Source organism: Vipera berus, assembly GCF_964194415.1.
Source record: "Vipera berus genome assembly, chromosome: 2".
Taxonomy (NCBI): domain Eukaryota; kingdom Metazoa; phylum Chordata; class Lepidosauria; order Squamata; family Viperidae; genus Vipera; species Vipera berus.
Genome location: NC_138203.1, coordinates 37669582 through 37687331, shown reverse-complemented (window position 1 = coordinate 37687331; position 17750 = coordinate 37669582). Strand labels below are relative to the sequence as shown.

Below are 17750 nucleotides of genomic sequence, written 5' to 3'. Positions count from 1 at the left end.
AGATTTCAGTCTTAAAGGTTTTCCTGTTTTTTATCAGCATGCCTGGTGATGGGATTTCATAGAATAAAATAAGGGTAGTTCTCAACTTGCAACCTTTTAGTTAGTAACTGTGTGAAGTTACAACACTGAAAAAGTGACTGTTTTTCATGAGTGTTCATGAGTGTTGCAGCATTCCCATGGTCCTGGGATCAGAATTCAAATGCTTGGTAACTGTCATGTATTTATGATGGTTGTAGTGTCCTTGGGTGAGCAAAATCAATGGCAAGGGCCTTCAAACATGGCAACTTTAAGACTTGTGGATTGGCTGAGGAATTCTGGATGAGGAATTCTGGGAGTTGAAGTCCACAAGTCTTAAAATTGTCAAGTTTGAAGACCACTGATCAATGGGGAAGCCAGTTTCACTTAACAACCATGTTACTAACTAAAAACATGCAGTGATTTACTTAATGACTGTAGCAAGAAAGGTCATAAAATGAGATGTAGCTCATTTAACAACTGCCTTGCTTAGCAATTGAAATTTTGGGCTCAATTGTGATCATAGGTCAAGGACTACTTGTAATACAAAATGTTGCATTTCATTGGAAGTTTAATATGGAATATTAGTTTCCTATTGAGATGAATTTAAAAATAATGACGCTCTATATTATGTTTTATAATGGTAAATATAAAATGTGTATGTGTGTATATATGTGTACATATGTGTCAGTTTTGTGAACTTTCATATGAATGTTATTGTCAACATATTTTTTTCAGTACAACATTAAAACTGGATAATATGTCCAATGTGGTCATGGTTTAATTCATTTTTTTAAACAAAGATAGTTATCTTTTATACATAAACAAATATTGTTTTATCTTATTTAGTCCATCCTTTCTTGCTTGCTTTCTTGCTCTTCCCCTCCTAATTATAATGTTCTGGGTTGAGAGTGTGTTTGTATTAAAACAATGAAATAATTAAAATGAGATTTTTGTCAACAATTTGATAGCAAATTACATTAAGAGCTTTCCAGATTCAGTCAGATGTGCATATTCAATTATTCAACAGTCTTTTTTTTAACAAGACAGTATGGAGTAAATTATGAACAATGACCCAGCATCCTTATGAATGCAGGGGGTTTCAGATACAGATACTTAGAGATACAAGGCTGGTCAGCATTTTTCTGGCCAGTTAATATTGATTATTCTAGCTAATGCTTAGTAGAAGAAGAGAAATATAAAAACATTCATTTGTGAGCAGACCAATACAGAATAATGTTTGCTTAACTGATTTGTTGCTGATCTTGAATCATTTGACTCATTTCTTCAACCACTGGTACTAGCTCTATGATTTTTATGTTTATCCAATAGGTAAATCCAAGTTTATATATTTTATGTGTGTGAGTGTCTAGCCTAGAAGTAACTAATTTGGCTTCTGTGTTTTACAAACTAAAGCCTGAATGTAAGTGAATTAAAAAAATATGTACAAATAGGTAAAGGTAAAGGTTCCCCCGGCACATGCGTGCTAGTCGTTTCTGACTCTAGGGGCTGGTGCTCATCTCCGTTTCAAAGCCGAAGAGCCAGCACTTGTCCGAGGATGTCTCTGTGGTCATGTGGCTGGCATGACTAGACGCCAAAGGCACACAGAACGCTGTTACCTTCCCACCGTAGTGGTCCCTATTTTTCTACTTGCATTTTTATGTGCTTTTGAACTGCTAGGTTGGCAGAAGCTGGGACAAGTAACAGGCACTCACTCTGTTACGCGGCACTCGGGATTCGACCCGCCAAACTGCCGACCTTCTGATCGACAAGCTCAGTGTCCTAACCCACTGAGCCACCATGTCCCTTATGTACAAATAGGCTGTTGCAATAAACAAGTCAACAACAAGCCCTTTTTAAAGCTTGATTACTATCATGGATGTAATTTGGTAACAGAATGCAAAATTTTCCTGAAGCCAGTGCCAAGTTAAATATAAATGTAACTTTGGTGAAGCATCTTCATACTATTCTGCTGGAATGGTACCAACCTATGTTGACAATTCTTGATTAATGGGACTATTGTATGAATTAATGTACATAAGGCAATTTCTTGATTTCTTATGAAGCAACTGCTGCACAGTCATGTTGGCCCATGAAAGGGAAAACACAGTGGACTATATTTTTTGAATTCTTCAGAACTGATAATCAAACAGGATGGCAGAACTTTAAGAAAAAAAATCCAAGTGTTGGGCCACATATTCTAGACATTAGATCTTCAGTCCAGTCAGTCCTCAAAAAAAAAAAAAGATTACAGATACATCATTTGGTATTACTGATATTAGATTACACCCAGTCATCACCAACCAAAGAAATGGTTTTGCCATGCAATTCAAACAAAAACAAAAACAAAATAAGCATTGGTCCTCACTCAAATGGTTCTTTATTTATTAAATTTATATTTTTCCTGCCTCGTTATCCAGCACGATTATCTGAACAGTAATAATATTTCTAATAGTGGCAATAATAATAATAATAATAATAATAATAATAATAATAATAATAATAATAATAATAATAATAATAATAATAATAATAATAATAAAAATAAAAATAAAAATTTTCCCTCTAATGAGAAAGCAACACTGACCAGATTTAGTCTGCGCAAGTTTATCTAATTTTGAACTAGCTCCATTTGCACACCTAACAGATCTGTAGAATGTTTGGTTTTGAGCAGTTATAGTCTGGTAAATTTGTCATTTTTTATCAAAGTAAATTATATTTGTGCACAGTATCTCAAGTATTTTAATTGGAATGGCTTCTTTTCATGTTGATTTGCAATGACGTGTCCTGAAAATTTTGTCTTTATTTTGTCATTTTATATAGAAATAAAACTGACTATAATTGCAATTTAGGTGCTGTATGCTAATTTGACTATGAATTAAGATGAACAAAGCATTAATTTTCCAGCAATCTCAAAAGCCATTACTATAAAATACTTTTTGTAAATTATCCCAATTACTATATTACCTTCCCTTGCACTATAATGCTGTACTTTGCCTAAGAAGCAAAAGATAACCTAAAAACAGCAGTTCAGCCATTCTATATAAACAATGCAGCAGCACATTAAGTTAATAAAAGTCCACCAATTCATGACAGGAATACAAACTTGCAGTAAGATTGCTTTTATAATATTGTAAGAGAACGGGAACCTGGGATGCATTATTAAAATAGAAAAGCAGGGGAAAAAATATCTTTAATGGTTATATTAACGTGTTCTAATTGCAAAACTTAAATATTTTAAGACTCAAATTCTCTATTATTTAAACAAGGGGTAAAAAAATATGCTGAAAAATTATGCATCAAGTTAGTATTAGGGGGGGAAAAACATTACCGGGATATTCAAGGCTGTAAGCTAATGAAAAACTGAAAAAATATCCTAGAAGTTAAGAATAAAATGAATTGTTGTGAAAAATCCTAATAGACATGTCTTTAGGAAGTCAAAATAAATTTGACTTGAAGAAAAACTTGAGTTTAAAGTTCTGCCTTAAATTATGTAGGAACCTGTACTATAAGTTGGTCAGCTTTTAAGACCAAATATAATAAATATTTTTTAAAACTACAAATACTACAACACTATGATTTAGCTCTGAAAAAGAACCATTATGTTTGCACAGTACAGTGATTTGATTCCCTAGGTTTTTTATAACCTAGCACACTAACTGGTTTTGCTGAACACTAGTCAAAAATAGGGTCGGCTTGTTTGTGGTTTAAAATATTATTGGCTAATTTGTGTATTAAGTCCATCCGAGCAGAATGTCTTAGATTGCTACAGCAACATTTCAATAATATGGAATATTAAAACCTCAAGCTTAATGAGGAGTAAAATCCAAATAAGCATAATACATTCCAATTGTTGTTCTATTCCTTTTTCCTCTCTCTACTGGGATTTGTACTGAAATTAGTTAGCAAATAACAAGACTGAATATATGGATGTCAAATATCAAAGAAGTGCAATGAGGGATGATGCATTTTCTCTATACTCTGTATTTTTTAATTGAAATACATTAATTTATATTCTGTTCAGTGAAAATTGTAACTCACATTAAAAGGAATAAAACAATGAAACCCCAAATTATTTTAGCAAGAGTAGTTTCAACTTTTATTTTCATTTGTTTGTAATGCTGGATGCCCTTGATGTCTAATGACTAAAACATCAAGGCCAATGTTGCAAGCATTAATAAAATGTTTTGCAGTGTACACCCATATAAACACAAGCTTACTCATTTGTTTTTCTTGTTCTCCTTTAAGCATCAATTACTTTGTCACAATCTATTGTTTCATAATGATAACAATTAATTTTGTGATAGCAAACCTAAGCCTAGGAAATATCTGGCAAGAAACAGAGTAAACTAGGTAAAGGTAAGAATGCATGGATCTTCAAAAATCTACTCCTTTGACAAACTAGATGGAGTAGACAGAATTGTTTGTTTATATACAATACGTATTTTAAATTTGTTCTTAATTCTTTTTTCAATCTGTTTTCTTTCAGTCTTTCAATCTATTTCAACCTTTTTCATTGTATTCATGTGTTTAGATAGATAGATAGATAGATAGATAGATAGATAGATAGATAGATAGATAGATAGATAGAGAGAGAGAGAGAGAGAGACAGACAGACAGACAGACAGAGTGAATATATGAGTATATATGTTTCATTTAAATATAAACAAAAGCACATATGCATACACTTATTCATATACATAAAAGAAGAATCTAAACAAGCTTTTTATTTAGTTTAATTTTATATTTACCAGCAGGTTGAGGTTTTTTTTTTCATTTTAAGGGGTTTCAGGCAAGCTTTGTCATGGGTTACACGGTCCTCCCAGGATATATGGTTATTCCAGGAAATACTGAAAATAGAATAATTTTCAAAGAACCTGTACTGCTGTAATAATGCTAAGTATTTAATAGTTCAGACCTTTAAGAGGACCTCTGGCTAACTTGTACATTTTAAAAAAGTATATGAGTGAGTTCCCCACATATTTCTGTGACTTTTTTTCAGGCAGCATTCTTTTAAATCTCTATTGATAGCTATGACTTTATATAGTTAAATATTCATGCACAATTTGGCACAATATGGGAATGCCTCCCCTCTTTAAAAGGGCCTATGAAACATCTATGAGGGAAAGTTGACCTTGCTTATTCATTTATTTCTATCATACTGTATATATTGGCAAAACCTCTGTACCTGCTATGCATATAGAGATGAGTTGATAGGATACTTCATATACTGACACTGTCGTATTTTCATTAATTTTTCACATTTCAGTGCTGGAAAGCATAGCTACAGGACAATGTCATATTAGCAATAGCAAGTAATATATGCAGTTAAGGATTAATTTTTAAAAAATCACTATCATATACCAGTGGACTCTCTTAGATTGAAGAATTAATTAAATGCTCTGTGTGCTAGTAGCCTAGCAACCAAGTGGAGTTAAGAAAGGTACTGGTAGGTTTCTTTGTATTCTGCTTTCATTCTGAAGTAGTACTTATCCTAAAACTCCAGGTTTCTAGAAGACTTTTGTTTAACTTTTAAGTCATAAAAAATCCACCAGATTCTTAACTTGATGCACTGAACAGGCCTATAACTCTGTTAGTGTATAGAGAGAGTACTTATGCTCATTTTATCCATGTAATCGCTACGCACCTTTGCTGTTCTGTTTGGAAGTCATCTTACTGTATAAACATGGATTACTTATAACTTGGACAGTCATTGCCTAATCCCAAACCCTAAAACAAATTCTCAATAATTGAAATACTTTGAAAGCAGAAAAGCAATATATGTGAAGTATATGTGAAACACAGAATCCCTGCCTCATACAGACCTATGAATTTCTTTGTTGTGGCACCAGTGTTGTTTTGTTTGTCTGTTGTATTTACATTGTTAAGTAAAAGTATATTTAGGGAAATGAAGAGCTACCAATATTACTGAGCATTACTAGCCTGCTTTCCAAGTCTATCTTTAATAAGGAAATTGGCAGGAGGAAATCTAAAATTAATTATACCACACTTAAAGTACTGTAAGACCTTTTGCATCCAACTGTATTTATGAGAAAGTCCCAAAGGTGCTTTTTCACGAGGCAACTGGACTTTCTTTTTTTTCTTTAAAGATGTTTCACTTCTCATCCAAGAAGCTTCTTCAGCTCTGACTGGATGTTGGGGAATGGAAAGATTTATATTTCTTGAAATCCTTTCATTCCTCACCATTCAGTCAGAACTAAAGAAGCTTCTTGGATGAGAAGCAAAATGTTTTCAAGGAAAAACAAAGAAAGTTGCCTCTTGAAAAAGCACGTTTGGGACGACCATGACCTGGATGATTGAGAATCTCCATAGACATTTAGTGATATTCCAAAAGATGACACACAAGACTGAATTTTTAGAAAGGCTGGGCCTCAAACCAACAACGTTATTGTTGGTAGGGAAATGAAAGATAGACTATATTATATGGATGCCATATTGTTGAAAGCAAGAACACCAAGTACAAGAAATCAGACTATGAGTCTCATTATTTATATAGCTCAAGAAAGGGAAGGGTTCATGGTTTTCAACAGAAGAAAATCTAATCTCATACCACAGTACCCAGTACTCTAAAATCACTAAATGAATTTGTTTTTTTGATAGCCAGACAATGCTAACTGGCTATGGGGGAGGGAAAATGAAACAGAGTACAGGTAGCCTTAGACTTACTATCAGTTGCTTAGTGAACATTCAAAGTTAAAATGGATTCTACTCCACAAGAGATGCCAGAGTTGAAGAAAAAGAAATGGAAAAAAAATTTGAAATACCGCGACCTGGCCATCGAAACTGCGCGATTATGGATGAAACGTGCAACAGTGATACCCATTGTCGTGGAGGCACTGGGAACTATGTCCAAAAACTTTGCAAAATACATCAAGAAATTGCAGCTTCCTGCAATAACTCCAGCAAAGCTACAAAAAACTGTGCTACTCGGAACATCTTACATTTTAAGGAGATACCTGGTTGATACCTAGGATGCTGGCAGCAAACCGTGTCAACCATTAGTGCCAGTCAATTTGAGTGTTCAGTTGAGTGAGTTTCATGTTTTATGAATAAAAGTTTTATAATAAAAAAGTTGAAAGGGACCTTGGAGGTCATCTAGTCCAACCTCCTGCTCAGGCAGGAAACCCTATACCATTTCAGACAAATGGCTATCCAGTCTCTTCTTAAAAACTTCCAGTGTTGGAGCATTCACAACTTCTGGAGGCAGGTTGTTCCACTGGTTAATTTTAAAACTGTCAGAAAGTTTCTCCTTAGTTCTAGGTTGTTTTTCTCCTTGACAGGTTGCCATCCATTGCTTCTTGTCCTGCTTTCAGGTGCTTTGGAGAATAGCTTGACTCCCTCTTCTTTGTGGCAGCCCTTGAGATATTGGAACACTGCTATCATGTCACCCCTAGTCCTTCTCTTCATTAGACTACACTTACCCAATTCCAGCAACTGTTCCCTATATGTTTTAGCCTCCAGTCTCCTAATCATCTTTGTTGCTCTTCTCTGTACTCTGTACTGATTAAAACATAAAGTTAACTGCACTTGCATATTTGTTTGCCTGTTTATTTTCTAGTTTGCTTAATTACCAAACAATTCTAAGCAGATTCCCAAAGCACAATGAAATACAGGGAAGAAAAATACAGGGAAGAAAAAAAAACAAACAACATTCAGCATACAGTGAAACACAACCAGCAAATGGAGAGAAACCAAAAGTACTCAACATATCTGTATTTCATTAACACTAAAAGGGAAAATCACCCATATGTATGCTGCTTTCATTTGAAATCCAATCTCAGATTAGATATGCAATTAGTAGAACTAAATCAGGCTCTCTGTGTGAGTTTCCAGTGCAATTTTTTTTAAAAAAAAATAGTAACCCTCACTAAAATATTCTAAAAACTGTATATAGTGCAAATCTGGAATAAAATGTGAACAAGCTTTTCAGAAATAAGAAATCTGATGTTCATGTACCTTCATGTCCACCAAGATTACTTTGCTGCTATCTAACCCAAATCTACTGTATAAATGAGCAATATGAATTCAGTAGCATCTTCTAATGCCCATTTCCTAATTTAATTTTAATGAAATTTTCCATATAGGTTTTCACAAGTAGTATATTCTTTGACAGATTAATTATTAACACTGCAAGGATCATAATTCCCCAGCATCCTATAACTATATTAGTAATAACTGGTTCCACAAAATCTTTTCTCCCTCTAAAGGAATACCAAATTGATCCTTAAAGATTGTCCTCTAACCACCTTTATTCTCCAAAGGATGCTGTAAACAACATGAATCCTACCCAGAGAACATTAAAATACAACAAAAAAGCAGATGCTTTCAGGTATGGAAAGGCAGATCATTGTTTCTCTGCTTAAACCAATACATAAGTTGCTCAGATATTTAAGTGACAAAAAGGGATATACAACGCAAGAAGAAAAGCTACCCAATGTTAGTTTTCAAAACGACTGATTTCCCTAACACCTGGCAAAGTGAATGTGATTTTCTTCTCCTTCCCACTCATTTGAGAAAGTGTTGACTTCATTGCAAGTTCTCTTGATGCTGAAATTGTCACAATAGAGTTGTTTCTTTGTAAATAGGTGTACTGAGGCTTGGATGGCTGTGATTTGTTTCAACCCTTTCAGCTGAAATATTTTATAATACCTCTCTGCAGAGCCAGGCAATTGTGATTATTTGATTGATTTACTATGGCCATCACATCAGTATTAACTGGTGATTCAGAGTAGAGATCTGTCCCATATCCACTCCGAATCAACTTAATCTACATTATTGCTGATCATCCTTTTCTTTCCCTTCCTTCCATATATTCCAAGCATTCTTTTTTTCCCCCTTCTCCTTCCTTCCACTTTATTTATATATAAAATTCAATTGCATGAAGAACCACAATCTTATATCCACTTATCAGGAAGTCAGTGCCATTTTTCTAAGTAAGATGACTGTCGAGTTGACATATATGCAGGGCTTTTTTTCTCATAGAATGCTCAGAACGGAGTTCCGGCACCTTTTTTGGATGGAACCTTGTAGGGTAGGCAAGGTGGGTTATATGACATGTGTGAGTTCCGGCACCTTTTTCTTTTACAAAAAAAGCACTGCATATATGCATATATAAAAATCAAGTGTCCTTCAAAATGAACTTAACCTAGTAACTTTATAGTGATCTCTATGTCATTCTCCTGGAAATGATTTGCTACTATGAGTTTCTGGGATTTCCAGTCTAGCTTATAACCTTGATATTTCTGGATTTCTAACTAGGTTCAGCCTTAATTAATATTTTTGAATTCAGCCAAGATCAGCTAGATGCCACCACCACATATAATAGAGATTTAATATAAAGACTTTTTTTGTTAGCCTGTAAAGACAGATGCACAACACATGAAAAGAATGCCTGATTCTCTGCTCAGAGATAACTATAATGTCACCTGTTCTTCATGAAAATAATTGTATACAGCTATTGGCATAATGGTTTGCTTAAAAGTTGACTTACTTTCTTTTATTATGATCTTTAATTGTAGTAGGAACTAATGATCTTTGCTTGGGATTCAGTCTTGACTATTGTGATTCAATCTTGTGATTTAGTCTTGATTCAGTCTTGATTATTGGTTTCTAGTAGCTTTGAGGAAAAAAGAGGGAGAAATAAAAAGTTTAAATATATCTGGACTTGCAGCAACTTATGTTGGAAGCTAAGGAGATACATAATATTATATCGATCCATATTGTTGCTTTGAAAATCCATTGATGTTGTTTTGCTTGTACCTTGTCAATTCAAACCATTTTTCAAAGAAACCATATATTTCTGATGCACTTTCATCAGAGGAAACCAAATTCCTTATATCACTATATTTCATAGCAATCAGACAAATGAGGGAACAATGAGAAATATGCTTGTTTCTGTTCTAAATAAGAGGAAATTAATTTTAAAATTGCTGAAGATTAATAGCATGTGATAGATGAATATGTGAAAAGAGAGATTTAGTTGATATACTGCATGAGCTGATTCTATTATTATTAGAATATTATGAAATACAGTGTACAGGTATGACAGAAAGAGAACTATTAATCAAATGGCTCTCTGACACCCAAGTGCTTAAATCAAACTCCAGTGAAATCAAATAGGTATTTTTTTAGATAATACTCTGCTTGACAGCTCTGCAGTTTAAAATGCTAAAATCAGTTGAGTATATGCTAAAGTTATATGTCATATTCTAGACAAATATATTACATTTTGTCAGAAATCAATTTGTCAATATACAGTCCAGCAGATGGAGGCTACAAAATTTGATTTTTAGCTTACAATACCTCCTATCCTTTATACTTAAAAAATAAGTTTTCATTCAATTTTCCTGGTCTTCATTAACAGAAAAGAACAATACCTATCCAAAACATCATATTTTGGATGAATTAAAAAAAATACAATCCAGTGTCCATAAAATGATGAGCATAAAAGGTGGGAATTTTGCAAATTACTATTCAATATATATAGAGAGAACACCAGGTGGAGGAAGGCTACAATAGGCCCTATTTCCTAAGTATATATATATGTCTTCTGAATGCTTATGAACATATATTGTTTACCATGCAATTGAGCAATTCTTTCTTTCATTTATAGGGGATGCATGTGACTCCAATCCATGTGAAAATGGAGGCCTCTGTGTGTCTGGTTTGGATGGTTTCTATACTTGCGAATGTCCTGATGGCATTACAGATTCCAATTGTTCTAATGTTATGGAGGTTGGTAAGTGCAAATAAACAAAACAGCCAAAATGTTAATATGCATTGTTATTTTCTAAAATGTAAATGTGCAAATTTTCCTAATTCTTCTTGTAATAATCAAGCCATAATCTTCACTCCAAATGGTTTAATTTTAGTATTTGTTTACTGATTGCTTATTTTCCTACACTAGATGTCTTACTGATTTGATGGCAGTGCGCTATATATATATGTAAATTTTAGATTGCTAACAAAGAATTAAAGGGAGACTGATATGCATTTCAAACTTATTTGTTTTCATCAGTCAGCCATACCCTTCTGAGATTCGAACCTGGGCTGATTGCACATTAGGCAGTTGTTTTAACCTCTAGGCCACAAGCTCTATCTCACTTTGTTAGCTGAGAAGCAAGGGAGATATGTGTTAAATGCTTGTTAACTATTTAGATTACCTTGCTAGGCCCCAAATCTAAATAGTTAACAAGCATTTAACACATATACATACATACATACATACATACATACATACATACACATACACATACACATACACATACACATACACATATACATATACATATACATATACATATACATATACATATACATATACATATACATATACATATACATATACATATACATATACATACATATTTGTTTTCTGAGGTTTTCGCGGGTGTTTATATGTGGATCTTCGGTCATTCGGGTTTCCTCCCGCGTATAACTAAAGGTGTAGGTGCAACGTTTCGACGGAATCCCATCCGTCATCATCAGGCTGGTGGCTTTAGCTTCATCACCACCACACAACCATTCAAAAAGCAAATCCGAACCCACAATGATAACGAGGCACAACCACAAAACAGAAACCTAACTACAGCTGCAACATCAGCCACTTTAAACCCCTCCAAACCACACAATAAGCAAACTGACACCCACTATAAAAACATGGCACCACCACAAACACGAAGCCGAACAAAAGCAGGACAACTCACCAGCTCAGGTCTGGAGCTGGCAGCTGAGACCAGCCCATCCACTCAGAACACACCCCCACCCAATCAGAACACACCCACCATTCAAAACACACTCCCACCCAATCAGAACACACTTGGTCCCCCACCCAATCAGAGCACACCTCCACCCACAGAACACACCCCCTCTGGCAGTTTAAAAAAGAGGAACAAACAGCCACATGCTTCTCCCAGAAGAAGGAAGCTAAAGCCACCAGCCTGATGATGACGGATGGGATTCCGTCGAAACGTTGCACCTACAACTTTAGTTCTACGCGGGAGGAAACCCGAATGACCGAAGATCCACATACATACATATATATATATAAAGGGGACGCGGTGGCTCAGTGGGTTAGGATGCTGAGCTTGTCGATCAGAAGGTCGGCAGTTTGGCGGGTCGAATCCCGAGTGCCGCGTAGCAGAGTGAGCGCCTGTTACTCGTCCCAGCTTCTGCCAACCTAGCAGTTCGAAAGCACGTAAAAAATGCAAGTAGAAAAATAGGGACCACTCCGGTGGGAAGGTAACAGCGTTCCGTGCGCCTTTGGCGTCTAGTCATGCCGGCCACATGACCACGGAGACGTCCTTGGACAAAGCGCTGGCTCTTCGGCTTTGAAACGGAGATGAGCACCGGCCCCTACAGTTGGAAACGACTAAAATAAACTTTCATGGACCAAGAAAGTGAATATTGTATGGTTAAGAGGCAAGTGAAGTTTTGCAACTAGCCACAGTGAAATAAGAAGCTAAAAGAATTACTGCTTCAAAGTTAAATCACACTTGACCAAAGAACTTCCTGGATGCTTGTTTTATTGCAGTGAATTTTAGATCCATTTTTCCAGTTAATAAGGGGGAAAATGAGAAAGACTTGCTATCTGCCAGATGTTTAAAATCCACCTGGGATTCCTGAATCAATCTTTCCATCTCATGAACCATTTGCAGTAAATAAGGCTTTAACAAGTGGCAACTTTTCTATTAAGCTCTTAGTAGCAAGAGTTTCAAATTGTGAATATAATTAAGTCATGTCTATGTATTCTTTTTTGCGTATGATTATCTTAGTTCATGTGGATGGCCCAATATTTTTGCATGCAGTCAGACTTGTACCTATGGTACAGTATGTAATCTCAGATCAGTAAAGTTTACACTTAAGATTTTCTGTTTTCTACTAGAGTTGTTCATTCTCATTAGCTGAATGTGAAGGGTTTTCAGAAGAGGCTCAACAGTGAAATCTCAAGGCTGATATAATTGGTTTTCTAATTACAATTTCTGTCAAAATTTCCATGACTTATACCCTGTCACTCATTTTAATCATATTTGCTTCATATTTAGCAAATTGTTATATTTATTTTATGCTTCTTAATGACAATAATGCCAAATTCAATGATTCTACGATTCTATTTCACTGTAAATCTCATTCTTTAAGAAAAAATCATATTTTTATGCCACATTATTGGAGTTGTTGCCTCCCCCCATTTTAATCTATTGGAAAAAGAAGTATATGAAGCTCTGATGTCCAAATCTTGTTCGAGATTTGTATTGGACTATCTATCCAAATTTATGTTTCTAGACACCCCTTATTTGTAGCCATTTGATACTCATTTTGTGGGCACATTTTTACATAAACCCTTTTTGAAAGCAAGTTTCAAATACTTTTCATTTCAGGCTTCTCCCTCAAATGCAGTAGGGTTTTGAACGTTACATTTGTTGTAATGTTAATAACAAATTCCACCTTAAATTCCTTAACAATTTAGAATTTGCTGTCTTCTAGTATAGATTTAAAAGGGACGCGGTGGCTCAGTGGGTTAGGACGCTGAGCTTGTCGATCGGAAGGTTGGCAGTTTGGCGGGTCAAATCCCGAGTGCCGCGTAACAGAGTGAGTGCCTGTTACTCGTCCCAGCTTCTGCCAACCTAGCAGTTCGAAAGCACGTAAAAATGCAAGTAGAAAAATAGGGACCACTGCGGTGGGAAGGAAACAGCATTCTGTACGCCTTTGGCATCTAGTCATACCGGCCACATGACCGTGGAGATGTCCTCGGACAAGCGCTGGCTCTTCGGCTTTGAAACGGAGATGAGCACCGGCCCCTAGAGTCGGAAACGACTAGCACGCATGTGCGGGGGAACCTTTACCTTTACCTAGTATAGATTTGAAGAAGAGTGCAATTTGGTCATATTTTTCTGAAGATTCAAATCAAAGGCATTTCTTTCTTCATGACCATATTACCTTTTCTGAAATATGGAAAAATTGTGTATTCCTGTACTGGATCAGACTTTGTAAATTTCAATATAAGCACAAGACCAATAAGTCAATGTCAATCAGTGAACACTATCTCCATAGGCATCCATGCATAAACAAATAAAGTACTTGTCATGTAATTCTAGACCTAAGAATCAGATGATTATCAACATTTGTTAAAATGGAATTCTGATCACAAAGCTATCAACAGTTAACAAAACCAGTGCAGATGTGCTTTTCTGGAAGAGGGGAATTACTCTGATTAGGCATTGCTTATGTTTCTATTTTATTTTGGAGTTTGATTTTTTTTGTCATCTACTTAACATAAGCACTCTAACTAGAGAAACATTTGGCTGAACAAGATTGGTTTTGCTAATAAAGAAGCAGATATCATCAGGCCCATTTGATTCATTTAAAAATGGCTAAATAGGTTGCAATTTAGCATGAGAGCCTCAATGCTCTCAAAACAAGGTATTTAATTTTAGCTCCTATTTTTGGTGGCACAATAAGCATCAGCAGCTGCAGTGACTCATTGACACACTGGTTTAAATAATAACAACTGAAAAGTATGTGATCTGTCTTGCTTTAACCAGTGACATCTTTTAGGTTAATATAAATTAATAATATGAATAAATATAAATTTATTTATTTATTTATTTATTTGGATTTATATACCGCCCTTTCTCGAAGGACTCAGGGTGGTTTACAGGGTATTTAAAACAAAATCAATACAAAAGTTAAAAACCATTAAAAAAGATTAAATCAATCCCTGGAAAAATAAAAACCCCAATTAAAATTAAAATTCTCAGCCTGGGCCAGAGAGCTCGAAGAGCCAGGTCTTCAGGTCCCGGCGAAATGAACGGAGGTCGGGGGCAGTCCTCAGCTCCACGGGCAGCTGGTTCCAGAGGGCAGGCGCACCACTGAGAAGGCCCTATCCCTGGGTGTTATCCGCCAGCAATATTTTATCGGTGGCACCCTGAGAAGACCCTCCCTGTGGGAGCGCACTGGATGAAGGGAACAATGCTGGCAGCAGGTGTTCCCTCAAATATCCTGGACCCATGCCATTTAGGGCTTTATAGGTCATCACCAGCACCTTGAATCTCACCCGGAGGGCAACCGGGAGCCAATGCAGCTCACGGAGTAGAGGTGTTACATGGGAGTATCGGGAAACCCCATCACAACTCGCGCGGCCGCATTCTGCACCAGCTGAAGCCTCCGGGTGGTCAAGGGCAGCCCCATGTAGAGAGCATTGCAGTAGTCTAAACGGGAGGTCACGAGCGAATGAGTGACTGTGCGTAGGGCATCTCGGTCCAGGTAGGGTCGCAACTGGCGCACCAGGTGAACCTGGGCAAACCCCCCCCCTGGTCACGGCTCCTATATGGTCTTCAAAATTGAGCTGTGAATCCAGGAGGATGCCCAAGTTGCGAGCCCTATCAACGGGGTGTAACACCTCACCCCCCCATCGTTAAAGGTGGAATAGTCTGGTTAACCCGAGATGTCGATATGCACAGCCACTTTTCCAAATGAGTTTTGGAAAATTATTGTGGGTAATTTCCAGTTTAGTTTGTAGCAGGCACACTCTGCATATGTCCAGACTTGAACATGCACATACATCACTTATTAGCAAAACAGAACAAGAGTCAGATGAAAGCAGAAAAAAAGGAATATATGAACTGGCAAAAGTGTAAAATATCTAAATATCAAGTCACAGAGATTTTTCAGAATCAGTAAAACAAATACTGTTTGGTAATTAGTATGAACAGACCCAAAGAATCATGACTGTTTTTATCTTCCCAATGTTTCTAGGGTGGCTCTTATTAAATTTATTAAATCTATGGTCATAACATTTATCACACCACTTATTACTAAGCCTATACTGTACCATCCAATACTAACATATATGTCTATGCCTATATGAATATCTTATTCCTAAATAGTTGGTAACAATTCTATTTTTGTTGCCTAAGTTTACTCCAAAGTCTTCAGCTACCATCTAACCACCTCCAAGTTGGTTTCCATTGCTGTCAATTGCTTTTGAAGCATTGATTAAGCAGTTTCACAATCTGTGCTGCGGTAACAAAAGAAAGATGCTGGCTAGCTGTAGCTTCTCACCACTCTGCTGAGTGGTGAATCTGCAAGACTCTTCTCCTTTCATCTTGTCTAGCGCTGGTTTGCTGAAGTCGAAACCTGTTCCTCCTTTACCATTAGTTGTCTGTTGAGCTGATAGTTAAAAATGCCTCTTTTCCTCTCACCTACATGACACAAATCTTTCTCCTAAACACCTGCATGCTGATGAAAACTGTGTTTTCTTTTTTATAATTGGGAAACAGGTATGGTGCAATGCTCCACAGGCTGCCTTAAAGTCCCCTAAGAGAAAACAAAGAGTAAGAAGAGCTCATGCTAGCCACTGCAAGCCCTTTTTTTCCCCAAAAGGTAATTTGAAATTGACCTGAAAGGTCCTGAATTTTAGAGACAACCTCTCCCAGGAAACGTCTTCTGGCTGGCTTCCTTAAGATTTATTTTAAAAGGTTTGGTTGAAGCTATAAGAATAAAAGACGTTATTAAACCAGGCTGCTTTCTCACACAGAGTGCCCAGCTACTGTATGACCTCTTCTTTCTTCTTCTCACATATTTAGACATACATTTTGCTTCGCATACTGAAGTCTATTGCAGATCTGCAGGAATTAGCATGGCATGAAAAGACTAGAGATTATTACACAGTACTAGGAAGCTTGGAAAGTAGGTTAGAGTTTCATTAAGCCTCTTGGAGCACAAGGTCTCCAGTTGTCAGGGCTAAATGTTAATACAATTTATATGATGGTTTAATGCTCAGAAGCCTTTGACCTATTTACACAGGAGTGAAATATCCAGAGTCCAGCACTGTAAGAGTAGTTGCAGTTTCCTATTGTTCATTTTAATGTGCTGTGACCACACCAACCTTTTGACCTCTTTGGATATTTTTTTCCCCATTGACCAGGCAAAAACCTGTCATTGAGATTTAATGCGTAAAAGAAAAGCTTATTAGACTAAGCAGTCTAGAAGAGAGCCGTATTGATATATTGCAGATCATGAAGCAATTATCCTCTATGTCAAATATTTACAAGCTTACAAGCAGTGATCACAGAAAAAGGAATTTGATGGATTAATTAAAAACAATATCAATCAAACCCGAACACATATTTTTCTTAGTCCCTAAATGTTTTGTTGGCTGGAGGACACATTTCACTTTTTATAGGGAATGAAAGCTGCAGTGAGTGAGATGGTGATTGAAACTGGCCAAAGCTATTTCACACCCAAGGGACTGCCAGAATTTTTCATTTGTCCCCCTCATTTTGGAGAAGAGCTAAAGGTTATTTATTTATTTATTTAAAAAAGCATCATTTGTCTGTCTGTGTGTGTGTGTGTGTGTGTGTGTGTGTGTGTGTGTGTCTTGTTTGCAATGTCTTGTCTCAGGTGTAAAAAATGCTTTGGTAACTGCTTTTTCAGTCCAGGTGATTTCATAATAGAAGTGATTGGGTGGCCAACAATGGATGCATACTTAGATATTTTGACACTAAAATGCACAAGAATTTAGGACAATGGGCAGATAAAATCTCTGCAGTCCGATCCCAAATATTCAATCCCAGGGACAGAGCCAGTAAAGGCAAGTTCCCTGTTTCACAACATCTAATTCTTTCTGTCCGTGATTCTTGAAATGATTAGATTGCTGCAGATTATAGCTATTTAACGTTTTTTGCCAAAGGCTACTAAAGAAAGTGGAGATGAGG

At 36.2% G+C, this 17750-nt stretch overlaps 1 protein-coding gene across 1 annotated transcript in view; it reads left to right on the top strand.

Annotated features, from left to right (window-relative positions):
* The window catches only part of EDIL3 (EGF like repeats and discoidin domains 3), a gene marked incomplete at both ends in the record, with an annotated part of 274583 nt that overhangs the window by 89438 nt on the left and 167395 nt on the right, over positions 1-17750 (top strand). Inside the window, one exon of the mRNA XM_081316932.1 lies at positions 10649-10774. Coding sequence (XP_081173058.1) covers positions 10649-10774 — 126 coding nt within the window. The remainder of the gene's footprint in view (positions 1-10648; positions 10775-17750) is intronic.